We start from the raw sequence: 26,364 nt of genomic DNA, 5'->3' as shown, positions 1-26,364 counted from the left end.
TGAAATGCAGTAACAACATAAAGCTAGGCCAAAAATATACTGAACTTTTCTTTTTTGAGACAGAGTCTTGCTCTGCTGCCCAGCCTGGAGTGTAGTGCCACAATCTTGGCTCACTGCAAGCTCTGCCTCCTGGGTTCACACCATTCTCCTGCCTCAGTCTCCCGAGTAGCTGGGACTACAGGCACCTGCCACCAGGCCTGGCTAATTTGTATTTTTAGCAGAGATGGGGTTTCACTGTGTTAGCCAGGATGGTCTGAATATCCTTTGTGATCCATGAGCCTCGGCCTCCCAAAGTGCTGGGATTACAGGGGTGAGCTACCACCCCTGGCTACACATTGTCTTTTTTTTTTTTATTACATTACTTGTTGTGGCTTTTCCATTCAGGTAACAAAAAATTTTTTTTTTTTTTTTTTTTTTTGTAAGACAGAGTCCCACTCTGTTGCCCAGGCAGGAGTGCAGTGGTGAGATCTCGGATCGTTGTAACCTCTGCCTCCCCGGGTTTAAGCGATTCTCCTGCCTTAGGCTCCTGAGCAGCTGGGAATACAGGCATGCACTACCATGTCCCACTAATTTCTGTATTTTTAGTAGAGACGAAGTTTTGCTATGTTGGTCAGGCTGATCTTGAATGCCTGACCTCAGATGATCTGCCCACGTTGGCCTCCCACAGTGTTGGGATTACAGGTGTGAACTACTGAACCTAGGTTGAAACTATCTTTTCATTCAGTATGGTTGCCTCCTCCTATGGCAGTTTAGGGACAGTATAAGAATGGCTCAGTTTAGAGAATTTATTATGAAATTAGTTCTTCATTTATACATTGTAATTCACTTGTTCATCAAAGGCAAAACAGTGGGTTACAATGAATAACTTTTGAAAACAAAATGGCATCCTAGTATTTCCAATGTTAAGATAATTGGTTGCCATCTATTGTTCAATTTCTGCAACTCTTAATCTTACACATTCTGAATTACTACTCAAAACTGCCACACTTTAAAAACTGTTGGACATATTCTTTTTCCTTAATAACTAGTGCACAAAGGACAAAAACAATTTATAAACTATCAATGTTACTATAAAAATATATATGGTTAGATATATACAAAAAATGTCAATTTTTTTCTGATTCTAAATGGAGATTTCTGTATTCAAATTTTATCAGAAACCTTACGAGAACATGTAAGTAACTGAAACATACAGAAAGTCTATAAACAGATTAGCTGGAAGTAGGGCTTATTAGAACCCAGCATGATTATAAGGCAGAAATGTATTCAAAATATCCAATTACTTGAAGTTATTAGAGTAGGAAAGGCATTCATTTATTTCTTTTAATGGTAAATATTGTGGTCTTTTATTCCTAAGTTCCATTACATCGAAACAATAAAGTATTAACATTTAACAAGATAATTCAGGGTCATCAGCTTCCAAAGAAATAAATACTTTAAAACATTGAAAATAAATCAGTTTGCTTTCAGAAATACACACTGAATGAATTTCTCTTCTTAACTGATGATGGCCAAAATCCCAACTGTAGAACAATCCTCAGAAAACTTGTCATGTAAAAACACTCAGTTCAATTTAGATCTGTAATTGAAAAGATCATCATCAGATACATAGGAAGATAACTCTTATTACAACATTCTACTGCATATAAAGACTCCCAATGGTAAAGTGTGAAGTAAATCGTTTTGAACTGAGTATTCTTTATATTAGATTTTTCTCATTTCCTTATGTTACCACTAAATCTTTATGCTTTTTCAGAATGTCACTGTATATCATGTATCAGAACATTTTTGAAGTTTTGCATCTCCTTACTACCTTTTTTAGTAGTAATTACAGATCTTATGTTCTGGGGGTGTACACAGACAAAATACATGTAATTCCTTTAAGAATGGGATAAATATGGTCCTAATCAAATTCTGAGTCCATTTAATCACAGAGGTAAAACCAGAACTACAAATCTTCTACAGTGTTCTCTTATAATAAGCAAAAGAAACTCTTATAAATACTCAACAGAAACTAAACTTTCTTTAATAGCCACTGTCTTTACATCCCTTCCCCCGGTATCCTACTCATCCTAATTCCAAAGGAAATGGCATAAATCTAAGAAGTTTCTCCCCACAACACCCTGAGAAAAATCTTAGCCATGTTTAGATCCTTATTCTAACATCTGTGTATATAGCTTTGTGTTCCTGTATGCAGTCTGGATAGCTTCTCTGAATTTTCCAAAGAGGCCTCCAAGGTCACCAACTGTGGAAATGTTCAGATTTGCCCTTAATCTACAACACAATATTTATGCTTTTAGATATTGCAACATGAAGTATATGCCAATTCTGTTTAATCCCCAGAAAAACCTCTGGCTCAAGGTCCCCAAAGGGAGGTACATGAAGAAAATATTAGAATGAAAGGAAAATATCTTGGGTCCCCAACATTACTAAGAAAAAAGATGGAAACTGCTTAAGGCAACCCAGCCTCCCATTTTATTCAAAGTTATCCTTTTGCTCATTGAGTTAGATGCATATCTGACTGCCTCCTTTAGAAAGGCTAAGAAAATGCCCCCGCTTTCCAAACTGAACCAACAGTACTTCTCACACATACTGACTGATGTCTCATGTCTCCTGTAAGATGCACAAAACCAAGCTGTGCCCCAAACACCTTGGGTACATGTCCTCAGGGCTTCCCAAAGCTGTGTCATGGGTGCGTCCTCAACACTGGCAAAATCAACTTTCTAAATTAACTGAGACCTGTCTCAGATTTCCTGGGATCACAAGAACAATAGATTTTTCATCCCTTTTCATTTTCTCCTTTTGAGTATACTTTAAAATTTATATTACATTAGAGTAGTGTTAAAACTCAGAAACAACTCCAAAGAAAAAAAATTAAAAATTTTATAAATATAGAATACTTCATGTTGTAAAAATTTATAAATACATATATACAATACAATTATGGACTCAGTTTATTTTCTTTAACTCAAAGTGTAAGTAATAGTTTGAAAATGTGCCAAAATATAAGGTGTAATATCAGATGAATAAAGGATGGATGTGATAGATGAGAAAAACTGTAAATTGTGTAATCTTGTTGGTGAGTATATGAATGTTTACAAATAAATTTAAAAATCCTTCTATTCCTCTGAACAGTTTCAACACAATCTTAATAAACATGTTGTTAAAAGAAAAGCTGTAGAGAACCCTGATGTAGTACAGTGGTATTCAACGAAGTGTGACCATCAGTAGTGCCTGTTTTAGACTTTCCGAAGTTTAGCCTTTATAATTTTTTTTTTTTTTTTGAGGTAGAGTCTCGCTCTGTTGCCCAGGCTGGAGTGCAGTGATGCAATCTTGGCTCACTGCAACCTCTGTCTCCTGGGTTCAAGCGATTATCCTGCCTCAGTCTCCTGAGTAGCAGGGATTATAGGCATGCATTACCATGCCTGTCTAATTTTTGTATTTTTAGTAGAGACGAAGTTTCACCATGTTGGTCAAGCTGCTCTTAAACACCTTACCTTGTGATCTGCCCACATCTCCCAAAGTGCTGGGATTATAGGTCTTTGTAAGTGCTGAGCCACTGTGCTCTGCCAGACTTTGTAATTTTTAAAAGCTCCAGTAATTGCACAGCTTACATCAAGAACAACTGCTTTAGGTATTCTATAATTTCTTCTTAGTATCTAATTAATCATAACTTTTGGGTGTGGTATATACAGGTGGTTTCTAAACATTTTTATTATAGGGATATTGACAAAAAAGCCTAAGCCGAAATGAAGTATAAGCTATACCAATCAATTCCATATCCAATACACACACATTCTGTCTCTCTCTCTGTCTCTCTCTCTGAGAGAGGAAAGAAAAATTAAGGTGAATTTAATTTCAATACACTTAACTGAAAAAGCAAGTTGAAGCATTTATTGCTTTGCAAACTGCGATGCTTTGTTACTAGGAAAAGCAATCACTTCCACAAAACAAGCACAAGCTAACTCCAAAACAACAGTCTGGCCAGTATAAATTGATGCTCAACCTTGTAATTCTATTACATGCCCTGGCAACAGGCCTTCCATTTCAACAAGGCTTTCAAGTATGTCATAATTTTCAATGCTGCATCAAACTGGTTCAAACAAGATTCTTCTTTTTAACATATTAAGCATTTCTCTTAATAGAGGACATGTTTTCAAAACTATTTCTTTAGACACTCTTACTTAACTTTGATTATGAAGTGCCTACTGCCAAAGCTAAAATTGATTTTTGCAGTAAAGAATACCCCAAAGGACTGTGAAGTTTATAGATAAAACAAAAAACCTATTAGGTTTATCTACTTACATCATCAATGTCTTCATCGTCATCTCCAATATCATCAAATTGGATTTCATCATCATCTCCAGGACCAAATGTGTCTGTTTCATTGATTTTAGCTAAAGGTAAAACAACAAACAAACAATCATGTATTATATACATGATTATATAATAAATATTTTATCTGTAATTCCAGCACTTCGGGAGGCCAACGTGGGCAGATCACTGGAGATCAGGAGTTTGAGACCAGCCTGGCCAACATTGTGAAAACTGGTCTCAATTAAAAATAAAAAAAAAAATATTAACCGGATGTGGTGGCAAATGCCTGTAGTCTCAGAGGGGAAGGAAGGAAAATAGCTTCAACACGGGAGGCAGAGAATGCAGTGAGCTGAGATGGTGCCAATGCACTCCTGCCTGGGTGACAGAGTGAGACTCTGTCTCAAAAAACAAAGAACGAATGTGCTGTAGTGTGCTGTATTTTTCTTTTTTTTTTTTTAAAGGTATTTTTAATTCTCACTTAGCACATATACAAAAGGTATTTTAAGTATGGTAGGCAGACTCTGATTATACCAGCTCAATAGCCAAACATTTCCAGGTAGCCTTCAAAAAGGATTTGAGCACAGGATAACAACTTATTCTCAAGATATATAAAATTCTCTTGAAATTACAACAGCTAGTTAACCAATTATTTAAACAGACTTATCAAATCAGTGAGAAATACTGGGTTAAATCACAATCATGCTTATCCCTAAGCAATAAAAGTGAAAAAAGGAGGTGCTAGACGAACTCCCAGTTATTTCAGCACTTCCTGAAATGTCAATAATTTCATCAGGATCTTCATGTTTATATAAAAATCTTGTTTTCATAAAATGCAATGTGATAAATAATGAAAAGAGCTGCCAAGTAAAATATATAGGCTTTAAAACAGTGTATATTCTCTTTGACGGTGTCATGAGGGACTTATTGCAATCTTGTCAAGTTTTCTGTAGTAAGTATGCATTGTGTTTGCCTTTAAGAAAAAGAAAACACAATTATTTGTTAAAAATAATCTCACAGTTACAACTTTGCTAAGATGAACTGAATACTTTTTATCTATAAGACTCAAACATTAGTATTACATTTGTTGCCTATGCTTAAATGAAAACTGCCAGTCTTGAGAATTGTTTAGAAAAACACCATAAAAAAGTATTCATTTGACAGATCTTATATACAAATCCAGAGCTTACGACAGATCTTATATACAAACCCAGAGCTTATGAATTCATAAACTCATCACTAAAGGAACTTTCCTAATTCATAATTTCTTTATTAGAGATTTTTACTGTCAAGTTCACAATGTCTTTATTAGAGATTTCCAGTTATTAATACTTTTGCAAAGTATTATAAGTTCACTGAAGTATACGCAAGATTACTTATAAAAAACTTTTAAGTATACACTAAAACAGTATGTAACACAAGAGTTCTGCGGATATACCTTCATCTAAATACCAACAAACATTAACACCAAATAACAAGGAGAAAAAATCATTTTGATATTACCATGCTCTGGAAGCTCGCCATATGCCTTCAGGCTTCTAGCTTCATCTGCATTGTACTTTAAAATTACATCAGCTTTGTTATCCTTAGAAATAAACAAATAACTTTAAAAACGTCGTTTATCAAAATATCACTTGTTTCACAAATTACTTTCAAATTGAACACATCTAAAAAATTCCCACCTACTGTTAGTTACAAACTTTCCTGCTTTCCTTTGCCTACCCCAATACCCTTTAGAAAAATATTCTTGAGTCTTTAGGAAGTGGCTTATGTTCATTAGTAAAAAATGATTAACAGCTTAGAAAAGATTGTAGAGATTTCACTTTAATAAAAGCACAAAAGGCAAGCACAGTGCTTTTATTTACTATTCCCTTTTAATTACAAGTCTCTTGAATAAAAACAAAAGACTTATTCAAAAAAATTGTAATATAAAACTTTTTAGGTCAAACACTGCAATTCAAAACTAAAAATGGACTAAAGAATAATGATGTTAAAAAAAGTAATACACTTTTCTAGGCTGAACGTGGTAGCTCGCGCCTATAATCCTAGCTCTTGGGGAGGCCGAGGCTGGTGGACCATGAGGTCAGGAGATGGAGACCATCCTGGCTAACACAGTGAAACCCCGTCTCTACTAAAAATACAAAATATTAGCTAGGCATGGTGGCAGGCATCTGTAGTACCAGCTACTCAGGAGGCTGAGGCAGGAGAATGGCATGAACCCGTGAGGCTCAGCTTGCAGTGAGCCAAGATTAAGCCACTGCACTCCAGCCTGGGCAACAGTGAGACTCCATAAAACAAACAAACAAAACAGTAATAAATTTTTCTAAGCATCAATTCTTAGTATTTATCAGAATTGTCTATGGAACTTGAAAAATAGCTTGATTTTAAAAATAGATACCTACTTCCTTAAGAGTGAAAGTAGAACTGCCTGGGGTGTAGTACATGAATGCATATTTTTAAAAGCTTTTCTGGGTGAGTGTTTCTAATGCAAACACCAAGAACCACTTTCCTAAGATGTTCACACTTCCTCAATTGAAAGTATTTTATCCAACTTGGAGTAAGGAGGGTTCTGATTGCTTACAATTTACAATCTAAGTAAGATGTAAACTAAAGTGATCTGGCAAAAAGGCAGTATGAAATAGAACACTTTTCAAACCATATGTGCAAACCAGATTTTGTTAAATTGATGATTAGAATAACATAATGTTCATAAAAATAATATTTTAAATACACAGTACAACTTTTTAGTTTGATGTATGAAGAAGAAACAAAGTCAATGTGTAATTAAGTCTATCAAAATAAACGCCTTCCTGCAGTGATTGCAGGTATGGCAGAATACGCACTTGCTAAAATTTGTTCCTTCATAAAAGAAATGAGAACACTGACATAAATGGTCAAAATCCATATATCAGAAATCTGAAAATTAACCAAATGAATGCAATAAACACTAAGGAGCATTTATGCAAGAAATATAGGTGAATCTTACTAAGAAAAAGCAGTGTGGCCTATTTCCATTCCTCATCTCAGTTTAATAAAAACCAACAGCATAGCAGCTACTGAAAAGCACAGAGCAAGTCTGAAGTTCTTTGGTAACATCATTCTACAGAGAATTTCGTGGCAGTTCCTGGAAACTCCCATTTTAAGAGTTTTTCTTTAACTCATTTGATTCAGAGCTTATTCACTGTGGTTTACCACACAGGACTTTTGTAGAAAAAACAACCTGTGGCAAATTTTTTTTTTGAGACAGAGTCACTCTGTTACCCAGGCTGGAGTGCAGTGGCGCAATCTCAGCTCACTGCAAGCTCCGCCTCCAAGGTTCATGTCATTCTCCTGCCTCAGTCTCCGAAGTAGCTGGGACTATAGATGCCTGCCACCACGCCCAGATAATTTTTTGTATTTTTAGTAGAGATGGGGTTTCACCTTGTTAGCCAGGATGGTCTTGATCTCCTGACCTCCTGATCCACCTGCCTCGGCCTCCCAAAGTGCTGGAATCTGTGGCAATTTTTTAACATGCCTTAAGTGGTAATACTAGTTGGGACAAATAATAACCAAAAATCTTGGAAAAGCTTTGGAATGAGATATCCATAGGAAATTTGTAAAGTCTAACATACTTCTGGCAAATCTTAAAGGCCAAATATGTGTACAGGGTAGCGCACACGATAAAGAAAGACATAGGAAAGCCCTAATATTACCCAACTGAACTTCAGATCCTGCACAGCAAGAAATGAAGACTAAGGAAGAGGTGTCAGTTGACTGACATTGGCTGAATGTTGAAAGTATTCCTCTAAATGTACAATATTCCTCTTTAAATGATTAAAATCTTGCTCATTTTAATGAAATCTTAATTGAAACATGAACTGCCCACTAAACTAACCAACTATTCAATGGCCAAAGAATTAGTTCAGAAAAGTCACCAAACAAGCAGTACCAACAACAACGCTGAGAGGTAGGAATCTGATTTCTAGAACTGCTATGTTGTAGTTAAAATGTTCAGCTTAAAAAAAAAGAAAGAGAGACGTAAAAAAGTGACTCAAACACAGGGGGAAAAAAAAATACTATTCCTGAGGAATCCCAGAAGTTGGACTTGGTTTATCTGAGAGATTATAAACATATTTAAAGACTTAAAAAGAAATCCTGTCTAAAAATGTTAAGAAAATTATGAAAATGGTATTTCACTAAACAGAAAGTCAATAAAGACACTGAAGTCATGCAAAAAGTAGAAATTCTCAAGATGAAAAGTAGAGTAACTTCAATATGCCACTTACAGTAATGAAAAGAATCAGACAAAAGATCAACAGAAGACTTGAACATTATAAACCAACTACATTTAACAGATGACTACAGAAAACTTTACCTAATATTAAGAGAATAAAAATATAGACATAGGAGTACTTTTTCAATGTGGTTAAGCAATGGTGATGAGTTCCATGGATAGAAATCAAATGTATTTTACAGACCTATAGCATGTAAACAGTTTCAACACTGCAGATTAAACAGTTACCCCACCACTGTCTTTGTTATACACTGCTCACTTTAAATTTATAGCCTGTACTTTACAACAGTTTGTACCGTAACTACTTGGTACGCATATCTTAACTTTACACTACCAAACTATAAAACTTTTAAAGGAGAACCAACTTACTCAACTGCATCAACTAGACTTGTGGTTTCCCAGATGTGGATTTCAAGAACTTTAAATTTCAAAATATTAATATTAAAAATAATTTTAGGTAAATGAGTCTCCAGATTACTAAATTTTCCTTTGCCAAATTAGAACACTAATAAAAATTACTACCTTATATATTATCTTTCTCATTTAAAAAAAGGTTATTAAAATATATATTTAAAAAGTAAACAAACAATTGTGTTCCATGAAGAACATCCTAACTATGTTATCTTCTAATGTGACTTCAGAGCATTGAAATTTCAGCCTGCACCAATACTATTTCACAGACTGGCATTTGGGAACTACAATGTCTGAAATACCTCGCTGAATGCCTGAAACACCATTGGCCTTTAAATGGATTAGGACAGAATGTTCTACAGTACTTGCCCAAGCCTGCAAGAAAATATTTACTGCACATTAGCAATGAAAACAAAGAATTAAAAAATTTATGTCTTTCCACAAAAATACATATACCCTTAACTATCTGTGAGAATTATTTCAAATTTGAAAAATACTATAGTCTTAAACACAACTGGCCCTAAACAAATGATGATGGCAGGCAGAATGGTGAGAAATCATCCTGGGCTGGAACGGGTCAAAGATGCTAGTATATAGTACCTTCCAAACATTAACAACTGCTTAAATACAAAGTCACAACACAAATTTAAATGTTATTTTTACCTGATAGTCTCGTAGACCAACCAATATAATGTCTGAAGTATTTATCCAAACCTGTAAGACATTTACTGCAGATTATTTTAAAAATAAAAACTTTCATTAAATTTTTAATTTAATAAAAATCAAAAGAAAAAAATGTTTAGTGAATCTAAACATTTTTACTAAAGTACAAAACAGGTATACTATTCACCTAGTGTGAAAAAATAATAAATTAATTAGATGCCAGGAGAGGTGTCTCATGCCTATATCAGCACTCTGGGAGGCTAAGCCAGGAGGATTACTTCAGTGCAGGAGCTTGAGAACAACCTAGGCAATGTAGAGAGGCCTAGACAACACAGTGAGACCTCACCTCAAAAATTAAAAATAAATTAGGAAAAAAACACTGTAATATGTATCTGTAGTATAGTTGTATGCAGTACATAGTTAAGGTACGGCATGAAAAAACTACGGTATCCAGTTGAGTTTGTTAAAATTTTCTTACTTAGAAAGTTAAAAAAATATATAACAATTTTATCTCAATTACTCAAGAGTTTAAACTGCCAAAAGATCCTTTGTCTCAGAAATTGAGAGACATGTAATTGTCCAAAATACAGATATGTCTACATAAAATGACTAAAAAGCGCCCAATCTACATAAATACAGCCCCGTTCTTGTCTTAATGTTTGTGTTCCTCAAAAGATTTATGGTGAAATTTGAATCCCCAAGGTGATGGTACTAGGAGGTTGGACCTTTGCGAGGTCATTACACGATGGGGGCTAATCACTCAATAATGGAATCTTTGGTTTTAAAAAAGAGGTCCAAGGCAGCTTGTTCATCACTTCTACCATGTGTGGACTAAGCCAGAAGGCACCACATAATAATCAGGAAATGGGTCCTCACCAAATGTTAAATAGATTTCTCTTTCTCCAAAACTATGAGAAATAAAATTTCTGTTTTTTATAATCTACCCAGTCAATGAGCAGCCCAAATGGACTAAGAGAACCCCTAAAAGTGCCACTAATTTGGAAAAGAAAGAATGTTAACATATCAAAAAGATTTTTTATTTTTATTGCTTTCTGAGATAGAGATTCGCTCTATCACCCAGGCTGGAGTGCATTAGCACAATTTTTAGCTTATGGGAACCTTGAACTCCTGGGCTGGGCTCAAGCAATCATCCTGCCTTAGCCTCCTGAGCAGCTGGGACTACAAGTGTATGCTGGCTACTACTTCCACAGAGCTCAGCCAAAAAAAAAGTTATTATTATTTTAATTAAAAATCTGAGTAGTAGAGACTTTTAATCAGTGTAAGTTATAAAACTACCTGATGTGGTATTATAACAAATAGATTGTCTAACATATTCCATATTCCAATTTTCATAGTACCACCTAAAACTATTTCCCCCAATCCAAAACCTAATGAAGGGATATGCACCGATTAATCTCTTTTAATCTAAAGTAAAAAGGAAGATTTTTCATTCTTTCACAGCATTAACATTTAATTGAGTCAAGACCATTTGTGTTATATATTAGATTTGTCTGGTTTCTTCAATACTAAGGTAGACATTTCTGGCAGGAATACAACAGAAGTTAAACAAAGAAATTATTCTTTAAAAGTAAATCTAAAAGTTATCAAAGACTTTTTCTTTATTCACATTGTCACATGGATCATTGTTACATAAATTATTTTGGGAACTCACAAAAATAAATTGCTTGGACCATGTATTTAAAGCAGAGACTTTTTTTTACAGCAAACTTTTATGGAAAAGAAACCCACACACCTACCTTTTTTCTCAATTTCCCTCTGATATGGCATAACCTCTTTACACCATCAAAACACAGTGCTTCCAATCGTCCATTTCCCAACATTTTGATTACCTGAGCATACTCTGAGGAGAGGAGATTAAAAAAAGGTTGAGATCTTGTTCAACATTTGTTAAAATGTAATGACTAAAATTTAGCTATTGGGCCAGGTATGGTGGCTCATGGCCGAAATCCCAGCAATTTGGGAGGCCAAGGCAGGTGAATCACCCAAGGTCAGCAGTTCAAGACCAGCCTGGCCAGCATGGTGAAACCTTGTCTCTACTAAAGATAGAAAAATTAGCTGGGTGTGGTGCCAGATGCCTGTAATCCCAGCTACTCAGGAGGCTGAGGCAGGAGAATGGCTTGAACTCAGGAGGCAGAGGTTGCAGGGAGCTGAGAAAACACCACTGCACACCAGCCTGGGTGTCAAGATCAAAACTCAACAACAAAATAAATTTACCTGCTAATAAAAGCTTCATTTACTGCTAAATTGGATCAAACTACATACAAAGAAAAACAGCATAAAACAAACAGCAAAAAGCCTGAATAATTTATTCAGACAGTAGTATTTCAAAATGACACACATTCTAACTTTAGGGAAACCAGGTAATTCTTTATCTGTCAACTTCTACACCTCTCCCAGCTATGCTCATATACTTTAACGCCTTTATATTTAGAGTAAATAAAACACTAAGTCAAGTAACTTGTTCAGGATTACAAATGCCATTTCCAATGCAAGCTATTTCTGCTACTAGAGGCATTTTAATTACCTATTCATTTTGAGTAAGTCAACTGTTGTTGTCATGATTGTACACTCTACTCTTGAACATCAAAGTGGCACATTTCAAAATATACACTACAATGCTTCATCAACCTCTCACATATGAGCCCTAACTCTATCTTCACTCTCCTTAAACTCAAAAGTGACAAAGAGAAATAATAGCTTAACTATTAAAAATTCCTGTTTACTTTAGAATACCTTGGTGAATACTCTAAAGTTCTTAGAAAATAAGAATGACAGGCCAGGCATGGTTGCTCATGCCTGTAATCCCAGCACTTTGGGAGGCCAAGACAGGTGCAATACCTGAGGTCAGGAGTTTGAGACCAGCCTGGACAACATGGTACAACTTCGTCTCTACTAAAAACACAAAAATTAGCTGGGCGCAGTGGCACACACCTCTAATCTCAGCTACTTGGGAGGCCGAGGCAGGAGAAATGCTGGAGCCCAGGAGATGGATGTTGCACTGAGCCATCATGCCACTGCACTCCAGCCTGGCCGACAAAGTGAGACTCTGCCTCAAAAAAAAGAAAAAAAAAGAAAGAAAGAAAAAGCTACATTGAGGGGTTATACATGTGGCAACTGCATCCATTTTACAACAATACAGTGAGCTCAGCTTATCACTAAGCACTTTCGAAACATGGAGGAAAACAAAAACAAAATGAGAATGAAAATTAAAAAATTTGTCCTGAAAGTAAAGTAAACGTCTATTAGAAGTGAAAAAGATGAAGGCTAAATAAGTGTCTTTTGCCAAAAAATATGTTTCATATAATTAAAAGATGTTGACTTTTTAGTGGCTTTTATTTAGAACAAAAGTTACTACCAAAAATTCTATAGAAACATACCTAGCTTTTCTTATAAATTATTAAACAATAAATGTATTCATGCTGAAAATAATTGTGAAGAAATCTGAATACAGATTATCAATGAGGTTAGCAGTCTTCACGAAAACCTACCTGTGATGGAACTATTACATATCTAAATTGTAAGTTACATTAATCTACATAGTCATATGTGGTTAGTGGTTACCTACTTGTAACAGCATAGCATAGAAGTAGGTAACAGTATTACATTAAAATTAAATATGTTATAGTAATTCTACTGTAGTTAGTAAAGGAAAAGTGCTTCATCTTATGAGATATATGCTGAAGTATTTAGGGGTAAAGTCTGTAAATTCACGTTACTAATTATCTGTATAAAAATTCAAAATAGTTAGAAAAACATGTATACATGCAGATACTCAGAGATAGAAATAAAGTAAAAGATGTAAAAGGTTAAAACTGGCGAATCTAGGTGAAGAATACATGTAACTTTGTTGTGTACTAATCTCACAAACTTTTCGTAAGCTCATTACTTAAAGAAAAAAAAGAAAAAAAGCAAGTGGCCCAATAAACTTACTTTTTTTTTTGTATGTTAGTCTATATCTCCTTTATCAATCCAATGGGTTAGTCAATTATTAGGATTGTATGACATTTTATGATTATGCGCTAGCGGCATTGAAGAACTTGAGGTTCAAAAAGGTTTTGAGATTTTATCCTCACAAATAACCATGGTCTACATTACTCATTACCAACGTATGGAATATTTAATGATAACAGTCTATGCTTAATTTGCTCTGAACTTTTGGCTTTTTCTTGAGACAGGGTCTTGCTCTGTCACCCAGGCTGAATACAGTGGCACCCTCATAGCTCCCTGCAGCTTGACCTCCTGGGTTTAAACTATCCTCTCCCCTTATCCTCCAGAGAACCTGGGACTCCAGTTGTGTAACACCATGCCCCATTAATTTTTGTTTTGTTTTTCTTTTTTTTTTTTTGTAGAGACAGGTTTCTGCCCTGTTGCCCAGGCTGGTCTCAAACTCCTAGCTTCAAGCAAGCCAAGCACCTTGCTTTCCAAAGGGCTGGGATTGCAGGCATCAGCTAGATTGTGTTCTTCCACACAAAATACTGAATGTATATTTACAAAAATGCTGCAATCAAATCCTCTATCCAGACTTACTATGTCCAAGAAATCAAATGAACAAGTACAGGAGAAATGTAGATGATGAGAAATGAGGGAAAGGAAAATGGAAACATGGGGACAACTGCTCAGGATAATGATTAAGATTCCTTTAGGAGAAAGACTGAAATTTGTATCAACAGCAACAACAAAACACATTAATAAAAGAAGCCTAACTTAAAAAGTCTTACCTTGTCCATCCTCTTTAAACACCAGCTCTCTTTTTTCAGATTCATTCTCATTTTTACCCCTGCGCCTGTTTTTACCTCCTTTACCTAATTAAAGAGTAGATAAAAAATTAACTGTAAAAACCTGCATAATATCATATAAACTAAACTATAAAACAAAATAAGGCTTTTGAAGTTTGTTTTTGAAACCACTTGCAGGAAAATAAAAATATATCATTTAAACACATAATAAATGTGTTTAAATTTATTTACATTACATTAACATTACCTCATTAACAGAACCTGTCAAGGTTCTCTTTAAGTCTTTTAACTGATATATATCAATACTATGCTTCTTGAACATTTGTTTGGATACTTCTGAAACAAGAATATATCTTATATAAAGCTATACAATGCTTTCCAAATAAAACCAGGACTTCATTCATTTTCTTCTATAGTATATTTTAACTCCACTCAATAATTTGTCCTCAATATCTTTTCATTTCAATAGCTGTAGATATGGACCAACATTTTAACAGTTAAAGTATATTTAATACTTTAATTTCTTCCAATGTTTCAATATTATTATATTAAGCTGCATTGAATATTATTCTCCAAACAAATTTCATAAATGAACAGAAATAGAATTTCTGGGTTAAAGCTTACATATACACTTCCTTAGACTTTTGATAACTATTTCAAATGCCGTCATGTTTCACTCTATTTTTAAGTTTTTGCTTATTACTAAACACATCCAGAATATTTCCTTGTGAGATTTTCTATTGAATTATCAAGAAATTGGGGTATTTCTCCATAACATTTTATAACCATCAGAGACTGTAAACCAAAATAGCAGCCGTTTCCAAAAGGAGGGAGAAAGGCTACAAATTACAGTAATATAAAGGATCGATTGAAGAATTTGAATAAAAACGTTAACACTGCAAATAGAATAAAATATATATACCTGGCTACCGCAAAGCCAGACATCTAACTTCTTGAATCCACCCACTACCTCTGGGGCAGTCTCACATTGTTCTGTGCTACTATAAAAGAAATCTGGGCTTCCACAACTTCGTGATTTATCCAGATTCTGATGCCTTCTTAGGGTATGCCAAAACTAAATTTCTACAAAGGAAAACACATTCTATATTTCGAGCCATTAATCGTGACTGAACTTAGCTGCGTCAGGACAAAGATCATACCTGCTTTGCTTACTGGGTTTTATAAAAGTTTGGCAGCTTTTCAAATGACTAAATCATGATTAGTTACACATTTGCAAAAGAATGGCAACTTTTAAATTGCATACAGCAATCTCAAAGGTGGGAGCATCTTACTCTAGCTCTTCACAAGTAGGCCAAAGGATGCCCTTTTCCTGATGTGAGGATGGGTTTCTGAGATTTCTGCAAAAAACCAGCTGCATGAGTGCAAAGAAAAAGTAATTCCACATATGGCCCATGCTCATTTACATGTTTATTTGGATAAACCTCACCACGACAATATTGACAGACATCTGGATTTTCAAATGAAAACAAAAACAAAAATACACAAAAAGCCAAATGAGCAAGTTTTACTTCTATATTAGTAAGTCTCATCTCATAAAACGTAGGGGTCTTCAAAAATATCCTTCAACTAAGTATCCCAGAGGATAACACTGATTTTACACAATAATAAAAACATTCAATTCAGGATGGTAAGTAAATCTTAAAAATAAATTTGGGAGAGGTAACAGAGGACTTTAACGAATCTGTGTTGTAATTCCTAGAGGTATGGATTTCCTGGAGTTCACTGTATTACTATACTTTTTTTTTTTTTTTTTTTTTGAGACGGAGTCTTCCTCAGTCGCCAGGCTGGAGTGCAGTGGCGCTCCGCTCACTGCAAGCTCCGCCTCCCGGGTTCACACCATTCTCCTGCCTCAGCCTCTGGAGTAGCTGGGACTACTAGTAGCCACCACCACGCCAGGCTAATTTTTTTGTATTTTTAGTAGAGACGGGGTTTCACTGTTAGCCAGGATGGTCTGGAGCTCCTGACCTCGTGATCCACCCGCCTCGGCCTCTCAAAGTGCTGGGATTACAGGCATGAGCCATCTCGCCCGGCCACTGTACTTCTTTTATGTGCCTCAGATATGATACAAAAATTTGTTTTCAATTTACCAGAATTAACCAAATCCTGATTATTCTCCTTCTACCGTAATACCATGTAACAGATTCCACTTTAAATTATATTTTAAAAGAATGAGGCTAGGCATGAACATATAACAATTAAAATCGTTTAATATTTTATCTTGCTTTCTTTCTATGACCAACAAATCCATACCTTCTCCTTAAACAAACCCTATGTGTTTTGGTGATACTCTTTACTGAGAACCTTCTTAAGCATCACTCAGTTTAAAAGTTCTACCCTACAAGAATAAAGGAAGCTTTACTATTTTAAGGCTAGAGTCACGTACAGGGATAGCAACATCAACAAAGATTTAATGGACATTTTGCAAAGGGAGATACTGTGATCTTTAGAATCGATAACTTAAGAGAACTGAGAATCTCATCAAGAGAAATAAAAGTGAGAACATACTTACTGAAGTTGTTCAGTACCATGTGAGAAAATGTTAGTGAAAATCATAAGCCTTTGCTAACTCTAATTAGACTTCTCCCATAATACACTTTTATCCTCGAATAATTTTGCAGTAAAACAAACAAATCTTATACAAACAACTCATTAGTGGGTTTTGGGGAGAGCAAAGAGTAATGTCCAGAAAACAGAGCCCTGTACTGTCACCAAGTACCTCGAATTGTGTGTCGTAACAGCTATAAAGAGAAAATGAAACAGACTCCTTGGTGCCAACAAGCAAGTAAAAAGAAGACAAATTGGTGTGGGTCCCAAGAAGGAATAATCTAAGCAGAGTTTTTGTGTACTAAAAATATGGTCCTCTCCTGTGGAAAATAATACATTTTGTTTCCACCTATAGTTTTCTTCAAGTAATTACAAGGGCATTAAATGTGAGCGATTACCTCAGGTCTATATAAAGGAGAATTTCTTTCAGAAACGACTGAGCAAGAGTTCTGCCGAGGTTAGACCTCCTACTTTAGAAACTGTAAGTAAACTTATTTTCAAGTCTAACCTTGGTGTGAAAGTTTAAACGCTGAATGAAGGGAAGGTTGATGTCTTTACTCCCACGATATTTGTCGGATACGGAAGTTAAAAACTTGCCTAAATATGTAACAATTCTTCTGCAAAAGAATGTTACACTCTATAAGGGGATGGGGTAGAGTAAAATGCCAGAGACGAACCTAAACATGTTTCAAGGTTTCCCCACTGTTTAATAAGGAAAAAGGAGTATCCTTAGCAATACTTTTAACTGTCCAGATACGTAAATCTTCTAAGTTAAGAACTGCTTCAAAGGAAAGTAGCAAGGCAGTTTGCAGGTGCCTACTCTGGGAAGCCAGGCCGTCCGGTTAGGGTCCCTCAACCCTCCGCTACCTACACGCCTTCCGTCTGGCGTGAAACAGTAGCAAAAGCCCGCTACCTTCCGAAGCAGGCCCAACAAAAATGGCGTCTCTCCCACCCAATGTGACCAAATCGGGCATTCCCAACTCCTTTCCCCAACAGAGTGCAGGGTGCGCGGTGCCCAGTTCCGCCGGAAGAACAGTTACTGCGGCCTGGAACAGACGTCGGGGTTACTGGCAGAGCAAGCCGAGGTATAGTCCCAGACGCTTACAGCAGTACCTTTATTTTTGGGCATAGCGGTGAAGACAGCCTCGTGGGACCTCTTCCGACTCCTTTCTGGCGGTTACTACTTCTCTAAGAGCAGGCTGACCTAAGATGCCTCAGGTGGGTGCGCACAACAGACTGGCCACGGAACTCTCTGCTAAACTGCGGACGCACACTTTCTGGCGTCAGCAATAGGCGACGCACCTAATTGCGATACTTTTCCGCGCCTCTCTTCGCCTGAGGCGTGGCCAAATGACTGACACCTAGTAGACCCCATTGGAATACCGGAGAGTTTGGTGCCGGATGAATAAACAGGTAGCGGGGCGGAACTCAAGGTGGAGAAAGTGGAGTCAAGGATGGAACGGGGCGGTTACCTGGTGTCCGCCGCTTTGCTAAAAAAACGTTTTCCAGTTTCACAAGTTAGTGGGTCGTTTAAACACCTAAATTTTAAGAGAGCCGTTACTCTTACACAGTAATATTGGAGGACTGACTTAGGACAAGACCCTCTATGTTCAGAATGCTTCCTTCCTCCCTCTCTCGCTTCCTCCCTCCCTCCCTATTTACCTTCTTTCCTTCCTTCCCTCCCTCCTTCGGAGTTTCGCTCTTGTTGCCCAGGCTGGAGTGCAGTGGAGCGAACTGCCCGGGTAATTTTTGTATTTTTGGTAGATACAGGGCTTCACCATGTTGGCCAGGGTGGTCTCAAACCCTTGGCCTTGTGATCCATCAGCCTTGGCCTGCCAAATTCTGGGATTGCAGGCGTGAGCCACCGCGCCTGGCCTTTTTTTTTTTTCAGTCTCTGTCTTCTTTACCTCAGCACCTCACCCTAAACCATGTAAGTACCAAGGCCGGGCCTGTCGCCTAAGATTGCTACCACCCAGCGGAATACTGACAAACAGTAGACGGTAAATATGTATAGGAAATGGAAGGTAAATATATATAGGAAGGGGTGAGACTAAGCATCTGAATCTTACAGTAACCAAATGTCTCAAATGGACTGCCTGTTGTGAAATTATTTCAAGATAAAATTCCATTTGATTGTGATATGCAAGCATTTGATTTACTGGATTTGTTGTGTGTGCTACTATTGTGTTTAGAATGTTGGTATCTGTGTTAAGATATATTGGCTTGTTTCTTGTGATGACTTTGGCTTTAGGATCAGTATAATCCTGGCTTCACAGAGTGAATTGTGTAGGGTCCCTTTTTCTTCTGTGTTTTTGGACACATTTGATGTAAATTCGTTAATTCTTTAAATGGTCCAAGGCCTTAGTTTTGATTATGAATTCGTATTATATTTATTCCCGAGTCAGTTCTGGTAGTTTGTATGTATCAGAAATTTGTTCATTTTTTCTAAATTATCTAACTTGTTGGGTGTATAATTGGCTATAATACACAAAGAATAGTATCTTCCTAATCCTTTTTTTTTTCCCTTTCTTTCTGCAAGGTAAATAGTTTCTATGTATCAGGAATTTGTTCATTTATTCTAAATTATCTTATTGGGCATGTAACTGGCCATGATATGCATAGTATAGTATCCTCCTAATCCTTTTCTTTCTTTCTTTTTTTCTTCAAGGTAAGTGGTGGTACCCCGATCATCACTACTTGTTTTAAGGAATTTGAGTCTTCATGGTTTTGTTTTCAACAGCCTAGTGATGAAGACGTAAAATTAAAAATAAATTTTTCTCTGAATCCAGAAATCCTCTCCACAAGGACAGTAGAGAATGAAATCAGTTTTACTGTTAAAAATATTAAATATGAATTTAATGTACATTGTAGAAAATCAACCAAGAGATTACAAAGTAAAAAAGAAATCTCATCTTTTATATAGCTAAGCATCAAAGTAGTGTTTAAGGAAAACAAATTTTCTTAAAAGCAGTTACTGGTTGATCAGTAGTCTTTAATAAAGAAAATTTAACAGCACCATTTGTCACATACCCTTAGCTTACAATGGTAACAGAAGACCATATGTTATACATAGCTAATTGTCTTTAATCAGAAGGTAAACTGATTTCTCATATTTTTAATCTCAGGAGGTAGTTTTGCAATTTAGAGAAAAGCACCTACTGAGGTTAAGTTCTTACCTTTTACTGAAACTGGAAACAGAGGGGCGCTTTCTGTCTTTATGTTTACATTTCAAAGAGATAACTCTGAGGTCCATTAGATAAATACTGCTGTCATTGATATGCTTTGGCTTTGCATCTCCACCCAAATCTCATCTAGAATTATAATCCTCGTGTGTTAAGGGAGGGACCTGATGGAAGGCGATTGCATTATGATGTTAGTTACCCCCATGCTGTTCTCCTGATAGTGAGGGAGTTCTCACAATAGCTGATGGTTTTAAAAATGTTCTGCAGTTTCACTCTCTCACTTTCCTACCTCCATTCCATGTAAGATGTGTCTTGCTTCCCATTCACCTTCTACCATGATTTTAAGTTTCCTGAATCCTCCCCAACCGTGCACAACTGTGTGTCAATTAAATATCCTTTCTTAATGAATTACCCAGTCTCAGGTCGTATTTTTGGAGCAGTGTGATAACAGACTAATACAGAGAATTGGTACCAGGAATGGGGTATTGCAGAAAACCTGAAAATGTGGAATCTACTTTGGAAGTGGGTAATGCGGGAAGGTTGGAACAGTTTGAAGTGCTCAGAAGAAGAGAGGATTATGTGGGAAATATTGGAACTTTATCTAAAGACTGGGTGAATGTTTTTGACCAAAATACTGGTAATGACATGGAGAATGAAGTCTAGGCTGAGATAGTCTCAGAAGGAAATGAGGAACTTCTTGGGAATTGGAGTAAAGGAAACACATGCTATGCTTTAGCAAACCAAATGGTGGTATTTTGCTCCTGCCCTGTGGAACTTTGAACTTGAGAGAGATGGTTTGAAATTGGAACTTTTGTTTAAAAGGGAATCAGACCCATAAATGTTAGGAAAATTTGCAGCCTGACCATGTGATAGAAAAGACAAAAAACCCCATCATTTTCTGGAAAGAAATTAAAGACTGCAGAAATTTGTATAACAAATGAGGAACTGAATGTTTAATAGTGATGACAATGGGGAATATTACTTAGGAAAGGCCAGAGATCTTCAAGGCACCTCTTCTTATCACAGGCTCAGAGGCCTAGGAAGAAAAATAGTTTTATGGGCTGAGCACAGAGCCCTGCTGTCATTTGCAGCTTTGGGACTTGGCACCCTTCATTCCAGCCTCTCTAACTCAGATGTGGCCAAAAGGAGCCAATGTATAGCTTGGGCCTTTGCTTCAGAGGATGCAAGCCCCAAGCCTTGGCAGTGTCCATGTGGTATTAGGCCTCTGGGTGCACAGAAGACAAGAGTTGAACCTTGGGAACTTCTGCCTAAATTTCAGAGGTTATATGGAAATGTCTGGATGTCCAGGCAGAAGTCTGCTCAGGGTGAAGCACCCGTGGATCACCTCTGCTAGGGCAGTGTGGAGGGGAAATGTAGGATTGGAACTCCCACACACAGTTTCCACTGGGCACTGCCTAGTGGAACTGTGAGAAGAGGACAACTGTCCTCCAAACCCCAGAATGGTAGATCCTCAGGCAGCTTGCATCATGTGCCTGGAAAAGCTGCAGGCACTCAACACCTGTCTGTGAAAGTAGCCACAGGGGATATACCTTACAAAACCCGGGGACAGAGCTGTGGGAGCTCACCCCTTGCATCAGCATCCCCTGGATGTAAGATACGGAGTCAAATGACGTTTTGGAGCTTTAAGATTAATGATTGCCTGGCCAGGTTTTATACTTGCATGGGGCTTGTGGCCCCTTTGCTTTGGCTTATTTCTTCTGTTTGAAATGGTAACTTTTACCAATGCCTGTATTACCATTATATTTTGGATGTAACTAACTTGCTTTAATTTTCTAGGCTCATAGGCAAAAGGAACTTCCCCTTTCTCAGATAAGACTTTAGATTTGGACTTGTGAATTAATGCCAAAATGAGTTCAGACTTTGGGGGACTATTGGGAAGGCATTACTGGTTTTGAAATGTGAAAAAGACATGAGAGTTGGGAGGAAGTAGGATTGAAACAATATAGTTTGGCTCTGTTCCCACCTAAATCTCATCTCAAATTATAATCCCCACATTTTGAAGGAGGGACCAAATGTAAGGCGATTGGCTTATGGGAGCAGTTTCTCATATACTGTTTAAATGTTTTAAGTGTTCATAAATTGAATTAGCCAATAAAATGACACAGTGTAAAAAAAGGTGATTAAAAATCCTCCCAATATTTAACAATGTGCTGCATAAAAGAGCCTCACATTATACTTAGGGAGCCTTACATTATACTTAGCCTCAGAATATATATAAAATATTAGAGTAAAGGGATTAAAAAATCTCTTCCAAGCAAATAATAATCAAAAGTGAGCAGAGAGAGCTATATTTATGGAAGTGCTTATCAGTGCTGAGACTGCTTTTTGGCCATAGAAAAAATACATTGGTTATTTTGCAAAGGTAATTACAGTGGACTAACTGACAAGCTACTTGGTTAGTATGAGTCAACTCATTTGGATCATTATTTCACCTTAAAGTTTCATTTGGTTTTGTTCATGAGGACTTGAACAAATTCAAAGTCCTTTGAATATGAGACAAAAGAAGATTGTTTACAATCTTTTTTTTCTTCCCATAACAAGACCTTATTTGCCATAAAATAGTCTTCCTGGGTTCTCTCAAAACTTTTAAATGTTTGCATGCAGCATCTATAATATGTCAAATAGTCCTCTTCAAATGAAATGACATTCTAAGAAACGTGACTATTTTGACACACTTTTATCTAGTTGACAATATAGCCAAAGATGGGGATTATTAAACAAAATTATGAGAGGCATAGTTTTAGACTGATCTTGAGAACTAGGCCCCAGTAGACCAGACCAAACTGATACAGGGCAACCTGTGCACAACCACATAATCAATATAAAAATTTAAGGAAGCAGAAAGATCCCAAAATACATGGAAGCTGAGACCAAAAAAAACTTGTGCTTTTTTTTTGTTCTTGTTTTTGTTTGTTTGTTTGTTTTGAGACAGAGTTTCACTCTAATTTTGATGCCCAGACTGGAGTGCAGTGGTGTCATCTCAGCTCACTGTGACCTCCACCTCCCAGGTACAAATGATTCTCCTGCCTTAGCCTCCTGAGTAGCTGGGATTACAGGCGTGCACCACCACGCCTGGGTAATTTTTGTAATTTTTTTTTAGTAGAGATGGGGTTTCACCGTGTTGTCCAGGCTGGTCTCAATCTCCTGACCTCAGATGATCCACCCACCTCGGCCTCCCAAAGTGCTGTGATTACAGGAGTGAGCCACTGCACCTAGCCTAAAACTTGTACATTTTAAATTGAGATAAGACTGACCACTGGCCAACAGTCTATTTCTGCTTGTTTGTATTTGATTGTACTGGAGAATCCTGAACATTGAAGGGCTCAGGCAAGAGAACATGTCCTGGAGAGGTGATGGTGGTGGCAGATACAGGGTCAGGGTAAAGAGGATGTGAATCTTGTTCAAGAAGAGGTACATTAAACAAATGCCAAGAGCTCAGGAATAATGTCAGAGGACGGCCAATAAACGGAGCATTCTGGGGAGAAAGCAAACCATAAAAATACATTCGTAACACTCTTCAGAGACCACATCCATATCTTTAAAGGGAAAAATAATAACACAAGGATTCAGGCTTCTCAGCTGCTTGTCTTTCTTCAGCGACTTCTCTGCAACTCTCCTGCTCTCTCAGCAAGAATTTTGACAGCAGCAATGTTTTTCTTCTTAAATCCCTGGTCAGGACCTCAGAAAAAGCTTATTTCCTATCTAGAATTTTTCACTTCCTTTTTTTTATATACTAACTCTTAGAGGTTTTTGAATAAAGCTCGGTTCTTAAAGTCTATGCCCTGATGCCAAGAAATCTCTTGCCAGTAACATTCCTGCTTGCTTACAAGGGTAATTTCCTGAATCAGTTTCATTCTATTCTGAATAGGAACAAATAAATTTTGAGAAAGACCAAGTGTATACCTTTACTTTATTAATTTTTTTACCCTGTGTTTCTGTACTCCACTATTATGTCTCTATATCCTTAAAATATTTTGGTGCTGCAATACTTCGACCTTCATTCTATTTTTTTGTCTCCTTTGTTCTCATTGTAAGAAAAAGCAATGTATAATTATATGTTGAGGGTAAAATGAATAGAGTAGAATGATAAATTAATGACTTACGTATTGTCTACTTTTGACTTAATTCTTTTTGTTAAAAATAAATAAGTGTGTCTTGAGACTGGATATCATTTGCACTTCTTGGAATATAAGAGTGAAGAACTGAGATTAGGAAACACTACGATAGTAGCATGGTCAACATAATTTTTAATAATTTTGGGACAAAAGAGTAGGGAAAGATCAGTTTTATTTACAAAACATATAACTCGACCAAAGTTAAGGTTTTCGCAATGAATGCCTTACTGATCCAGCACCAGCAATAGAAAAGTTATCTGTACTACACTTAATTGCTTTGTGTTTTTTGTTAAAAATCTGTGGGCTGGACTTCTGTAGTTGGTATCTCAGTTGTTGGTTGTGTTGCCTCATTGATTTATATGTGTCCCCTTTTGCCAAATAACAAAGTCTTCATTACTGTAACTTGATAGTAAGTCTATATAGTGGACATTTCTCTCATTTTACTCTTCTTCAGATTGTTTTAATAAGTCTAGTACTGGGCTCTTTTTTGCAGTATGCAGCTGCTTTTGCATCCTAAAAGTGATTGAGTTGAACTTTAACAAGTTATCTGCCTCCGTATTTTCTGTTCTTTCAAAAGGTGAATGTAACATCTAATCCAATTAATTCATTGTAAGAATTCAGTGGGATTGATGTGTAAATATTTTAGGCAAAACCAGCATAAAATTATTAATCAATTTATGGTTCTTGTTTTGCGTCTCTTTGGGTTATGTAATCATAGAGACTGTATTGTGCTTCTAAGTCCCCTTCAGTAACCACATTCTGTTAACATGAACTCTTATGCTTTTCCACCTACTCCTGATGACTTTAATATTTTAACTGTAGCCTTGTAGTACAGTATGAAGTTGGATAGCATGATGCCTCTGGCTTTGTTCTTTTTTCTTAGTATTCCCTTGTCTATTTGGGCTCTTTTTTGTTTCATATAAATTTTAAAATAGTTTCTTCTAATTCTGTTAATGATGTCAGTGGCAGTTTAATGCAAATAGCAGTTAATCTATAAATTCCTTTGGACACTATGGCCATTTTTACAATATTGATTCTGTCTGTGCATGAGAATAAAATGTTTTTACATTTGTTTTTGTCCTCTGTTTTGAGCAGTGTTTTGTAGTTCTCCTTGAAGAGCTCCTTCAATTCCCTTGTGAGCTGTTCCTAGGTATTTTATTTTTTTTGATATAATTGTGAATGGAATTTTTTTTCTGATTTTGTTTTTGGCTTGACTGTTGTTGGTGTATAAAAATCCTAGCAATTTTGTACATTGATTTTGTATGCTGAGACTTTGCTGAAGTTGCTTTTCAGCTTAAAATCTTTGGGACAGACATGACCGGGTTTTCTGTATATAGGATATGTCATCTGGAACCAAAGACAATTTAACATACTCTCTTTGTATTTAAAGATGGTTTATTTCTCTCTCTTGTCTTATTGCTCTGACCAGAACTTCCAATGCTGATTCAAGTAAGAGTAGTGAGAGAGCACATCAATGTCTTGTGCCGGTTTTCAAGGAGATTGCTTCCAGCTTTTGCCCATTAGGTATGATATTGGCTATGGGTTTGTCATACAGGGTTCTTATTATTTTGAGATTTGTTTCTTCAATAGCTAGTTCATTGAGAGTTTTTAACATGAAGGAATATTAAATTTTATCAAAGGCCTTTTCTGCCTGTATTGAGATAATTATTTGGTTTTTGCCTTTAATTTTGTTAATGTGATGTATCACATTTATTAATTTATGTATGTCAAACCAACTTTGCATCCTGGAAATAAAACACACTTGATCATGGAGGATAATCTTTAAAACATGCTTGATTGTGGAGGATAATCTTTTTGATATGCTGCTTAATTCAGTTGGTATTTTGTTGGTAATTTTTTCATCAATTTTCATCAAAGTTATTAGTTTAAGCTTTTTGTTCTTGTTGTTGTTGTATCTCAGGTTTTGGTATCAGGGTAATTCTAGCCTCACAGAATGAGTTAGGGAGGAGTGTCTCCTTTTCAAGTTTTTGGAATAGTATCAGAAAAATGGTACCAGCCCTTCTTCCTGCCTCTGGTAGAATTCACCTGTGACTCTATCAGGT

The 26,364-nt window shown here is 36.4% G+C and overlaps 1 protein-coding gene and 1 long non-coding RNA gene across 5 annotated transcripts in view; one reads left to right on the top strand and one right to left on the bottom strand.

Moving 5' to 3' along the window:
- Positions 1–1,447: 1,447 nt before the first annotated feature.
- Positions 1,448–18,128, bottom strand: EIF1AY (eukaryotic translation initiation factor 1A, Y-linked). Its single transcript, NM_001145052.1, has 7 exons — positions 18,097–18,128; positions 14,401–14,484; positions 11,419–11,522; positions 9,662–9,712; positions 5,818–5,899; positions 4,306–4,397; positions 1,448–1,579 (listed from the first exon to the last, which is right to left on the bottom strand). Exons 1-7 carry the CDS (start codon positions 18,110–18,112, stop codon positions 1,574–1,576), a joined length of 435 nt encoding a protein of 144 aa, NP_001138524.1. The 5' UTR covers positions 18,113–18,128; the 3' UTR covers positions 1,448–1,573.
- Positions 18,129–18,322: 194 nt separating this feature from the next.
- Positions 18,323–26,364, top strand: part of LOC106995410 (uncharacterized) — an 85,468-nt gene continuing 77,426 nt past the window's right edge. Inside the window, exon 1 of one of the 4 annotated variants that reach the window (XR_013413269.1) lies at positions 18,323–18,396. This is a non-coding gene — a long non-coding RNA (uncharacterized LOC106995410). Of the gene's footprint in view, positions 18,397–18,502; positions 18,914–26,364 lie in introns of those variants that run through there. The other 3 variants (XR_013413270.1, XR_013413267.1, XR_013413271.1) reach the window with 3 other exon arrangements.

The sequence above is a fragment of the Macaca mulatta genome, chromosome Y (genome assembly GCF_049350105.2).
Source record: "Macaca mulatta isolate MMU2019108-1 chromosome Y, T2T-MMU8v2.0, whole genome shotgun sequence".
Lineage (NCBI taxonomy): Eukaryota > Metazoa > Chordata > Mammalia > Primates > Cercopithecidae > Macaca > Macaca mulatta.
The sequence above is the reverse complement of the archived record's forward strand: the minus strand, read 5'-3'. Positions and strand labels throughout refer to the sequence as shown.